A 4275-nucleotide genomic window follows, 5' to 3' on the forward strand; every position below is an offset into this window, starting at 1 on the left:
GACCGTTTAAAAGTGTATGACCAGTTTAGGGGAGAGGTAAGGATGAGATACAGGAGAATATATCTGGGTTGCAAGAAGGTGAGAAAGTAAGGGAGAAAGGAGAAAGGAAAATAAGGAGTAAAATTTAAAAGAATTGAGTAAAGAAAAAGGAAAAAGAGGTAATAATGACAAAGAAATAAGTACGAAACAAGTGAAGAAAAAAATTTTTATATTAAAAAATTTTTAAAAAAATAACAGCAGCAGCTCCCCTGGTGGATGGGCGGTGTTTGGTGTGGTAGGTCTTGGAGGCTGTTCTCAGAGGCTCCGCCCCTGCCTGAGGCAAAATGAGCAGCAGGAGGTGAAGTGTGCACCTTCACAGACTCAATTGCAGAGTCCCCACCTCCAGCCAGGATCGCAATTGCAAAGGGGGAAAGGAAAAAAAAAAAAAAGCTGAGTCTCTCTTGGTTTCCGATAGCTGTTGCTCAAGGTGCTGTGCGCTGCTGAAAATGAGCTGGGAGCTCCTGCAGTCTAAGAGCGCGCCCAGGCCTCTACCCGCCACCAGCTCCTTGTCGTGGGTCACGTAGGTGTGGGCCCTATTTTTTCCCTGTGGGCACCCAGGATTCGCGCAGTCCGTGCAGGGGGCGAGGTGCGCTGTGGAAATGCGGTCCGTGATCCCATTCCCAAAACCAAGTTCGAATTGCTCACCCCTGGCACAGCTGCAGCCCCGACCGCTTCTCACCGGGAAGTCCGCACCCGTGGTGCAGCCGCGCTCTGGCTTGGTCCCGTTCCCAAAACCAAATTCGAGTTGCTCACCCCTGGCGCAGCCACAGCCCGGACCGCTTCTCGCCGGGAAGCCCGCTCCCCTGTCTCTCCCCTTTGTCTCTCGGGCTCCGCGCGCTTCCCCCACGTTGGGTTGGGGATCTTGTCTCCCCTGCCAGTCCCGGCCTGGCCTGTTTTCAGATCTCCCCATTCGCCCTCACTCACTCAGGTATCCTTGAGGTTCTATTCTTTCTGGAGTCCGTATTTTCTCCTTCCGCTCTCGCAGATGAGAGTAATATCCTTCTCGGTTAGATAAATGGGGCGGACAGAGTTTACCGAGCTCCCTTCCTCTCGCCATCTTGGCTCCTCCCCTACAATATAGTTAATGAGGGCGAGATGAAAGTACATAATAAGGCTGTGAAGGTTACAAGGGAATCAGTTAGAGGCTTGCAAAGTTTCAAGAATTTGGAAGACATTAAGACAAGTGAAGGGATGATGTTTAGAATGAAACAAAACACTAGGGAAATAACAGGTGGGGGAGATGGAGAGAAATTAGCCCATGTTCATGGGCAGGGCAAGGAAAGACCCCATAGAACAAGTGTCTACAAAGCTTAGCTGTCTGATGGGTATTTCAGTATTTTATGTCCAAAATGAGGCTCTTGTGTTTTTCTCTTCCCTTAATGTTTTCCCCTAAAATACTAACTCAGTTTCTCAGATCATAAAAGCATACCACAATCCCTCTGTGTTGAACAAGCCAAAAGGTTGATAAGGAGCAGTGCGGACCTTGCACTGTGGACGCACTTTTCAAGTGTGTTGGGGGACAGCAGGGCCGGGGATGGAGGCCCTTCCAGCACTCCATGGCCTGGGAGGCTTGTCCTGGGAGTTCTGATGGCCGGACTCAGGAAACCGTCAGTGTATAGTTTCAAGGAGAGCTGAGGTTGTAAAAAAAAAGTGTTAGGGTAACGATCATTTTCATCCAGAATGAGAGTTCTGGTTGAAGAAATACAGTGGATATTCATCATAGTCACCAGTGGCGGGACAAATAGGACAATTCACACCCTCTTTCAGTGTTAAAATGGATTAGTTGACAGGAAAAGCCAAACTTTCAACTCTGTTTCAGGTGAGACAAGTGGAGCATCATCATCAGAAGGAAGGCAGCTGACAGTCCACTTCCAGTATGACTCTTTTCTCCAGATGACACTTCCGTGCGACCCAAGCCAGTGTGGTCCCCGGAAACCCATGGTGAATTCCGTATTGTCTGATGGCACGTCTGACCCGTGGACTCACAGACTCAGGTGAGTACCTGTAGGTCTATGTGTTAGAAATCTGAACTCAGAGAGTTTTCTGGTTTGCTGGTCACCAGAGAAACCTGAGGATGTTCCTTATGTCCCAGCACTGCCCTGTTCCCTTCCTCTTTCTGTCAGCACAGGGCTCCCACTGTGAGCCTGAGGGTTCCCAGAACACGGTTGGTCACGGGGCTCGGAGGAGGAGCAGTGACGGAACCTGGTGCTGGCAGGTGCACGGTCTCAACCTCTCACGGATCGCCCGGGACACATGTGGTTTGTATTCTTGTTCATGGTCATGTGAGGACACCTGGTGGCTGAGGGTAGAAGGGAAGATGAGACTTCCCAGTAATGAGGTGTTTGCTTCCACCAGGACCCTGCTGATGGTGGATTTGTATTTGTGCTTTCTTTTTTGTTGTTGTTGTTTTTTAGTATATTCAAGCACGAGGAACCAAAACAAAAGATAATCAGGAGAAAATGTAGTTTGCCTTATATTATTGTACTCAGGCCCATAAAGTAGAGACATGCATGAGATATCAGTTGAACACAGGACACAAAGAAGACGGAAGGATGCGAGTGGTGACAGTGACCCGACCAGTGACTCTCTGACTCTTGAGCTACAACATACAGGACAGAGCTGGCCGCCAGCAGGGCAGCCGGACACAGCGTCCTAGGCGGTGGCTCAGCAAGGGGCTGCTCCAGGGGGGACCCGCCCCAGTCCATGTGCTCTGTCAGCTGTCCCATCGCCCACACAGCTCCACCCTAACTGAGTCTGGAGACCTCCCAGCTCAGGCCACACGGTGAGGACCGTGTTCCACTGGACGGACCTCACCCCCACTCTGCTCTGGCCTCTCGCAGATCCGGGACCCGGTGGAACCAGTGCCCCAGGCCCTTGGCCACCTTAACTGCAGGCATAATTCAAACATTCACTTCTGGTGTTCACAGTCTCAACCTGCACACATTTCCTTCTGTTACAGGTCTTTCCCTCACTGGCTGCTGAAGCAAGAATCATGAGAGTCACTGATGAATTTTTCTGCTCCTCCCGGCCCCATGTGGAAACTGTCACCAAAGCCACCATAGATACCTCACCTGCCCCAATATTCCTCATGTTTCTCTACCACCTTCTTGTCCACTCTGACCACGAGTCCACATTGTCTTTTCTACACGGACCTGGACGGGTCTCACCTTCCAAGGGGATTAAGTTCCTACTGTTGCTGTAACAAATTACCACATACTTAGTGGCTTAAAACAACACAATTTGTTAATCTTAATGTTTTTTATTTTTATTTGCTTACTCTGAGAAAGAGAGGAAGGGGCAGAGACAGAGAGAGAATCTCAGGCTAGCCCCACATTGTCAGCACAGAGCCCGACCTGGGGCTTGTAGCACCAACTGGGAGATCATGACCTGAGCCCAAACCAAGAGTCAGACGCTTAACTGACTGAGCCACCAGGTGCCCCAATCTTGGTGTTCTTATTTTACTGTGAGGTTAGAAGCCTGACACCGATATCTCCATAGGGATTCCCCAATATAATCTCCCTATTTAAAGACCAGCCTATTCACAACCTGAATTCCCCGGTGCTGTGCCCACTCCCATGTTCACAGGCGCTGGGGACCAGGGGTGTCATACTTCTGCCTACCACACTCAGCTTCCACTGTCTCCTCTCTCTGGGGCCTTCTGCAGCCAGCAAGCACAGCCATACCATTTTAAATGAGTCCGAATAACCAGTCATACACACAACACACACACACACACACACACACACACACACACACACACTCAGGGAACCTGCAGGACCCTGGACAACTCCAGGAGGGCCCCAGCAGAACAGAACAAACAGCCCACAGTGTCTGTGGGGCAGGTGTGTCTGAGGATGGGGACCTGCAGGGAGGCGGGAGGGCACTGTGGAGCTGGGCACTGGTGCCCGGGGAGGAAGCAGGACTGTGCCCGACAGAGCGCCCATCTCTCTGTAGCAGCTGTGCGCAGAGGTTCCCTGGGCCAGGCTGCCAGTGTCTTGGCCTCAATACAGAATGTGCACTAGGCTGTGAAATTTGCCATCTGTGCCCCAAATGGGTGGGATTGGATTGACAGCGACATTCAAGGGAAACTTTTAATTCCAAATTCAAAACCCTGTGCCTTGAAAATAAGAAAGCACCCATGCATTCCTTATTAAATCCCCAGGGCAACACTACCCGAAATTAAATTAGCAGCAAATTGGGATACCTGGGTGGCTCAGTCAGTTAGGCATCTGACTT

General features: G+C 50.5%; 1 protein-coding gene across 5 annotated transcripts in view; it reads left to right on the forward strand.

The window, feature by feature from the left end:
• LOC115281282 overlaps positions 1-3305 on the forward strand; it is a 13912-nt gene extending 10607 nt beyond the window's left edge. Inside the window, exons 2-4 of one of the 5 annotated variants that reach the window (XR_003904201.1) lie at positions 1859-2033; positions 2168-2821; positions 2999-3305. Coding sequence is in view for 2 of the 5 variants with exons in the window: in XM_029926668.1 (XP_029782528.1) it covers positions 1859-2033; positions 2168-2297; positions 2999-3241 (548 nt within the window). In the remaining 3 variants the exon portion in view is untranslated. Of the gene's footprint in view, positions 1-1858; positions 2034-2162 lie in introns of all 5 variants that reach the window. The other 4 variants (XR_003904200.1, XM_029926668.1, XR_003904199.1 and 1 more) reach the window with 4 other exon arrangements.
• The last annotated feature ends 970 nt before the right edge of the window (positions 3306-4275 follow it).

This window comes from Suricata suricatta, chromosome 16 (assembly GCF_006229205.1).
Source record: "Suricata suricatta isolate VVHF042 chromosome 16, meerkat_22Aug2017_6uvM2_HiC, whole genome shotgun sequence".
In the NCBI taxonomy this organism is placed as follows: domain Eukaryota; kingdom Metazoa; phylum Chordata; class Mammalia; order Carnivora; family Herpestidae; genus Suricata; species Suricata suricatta.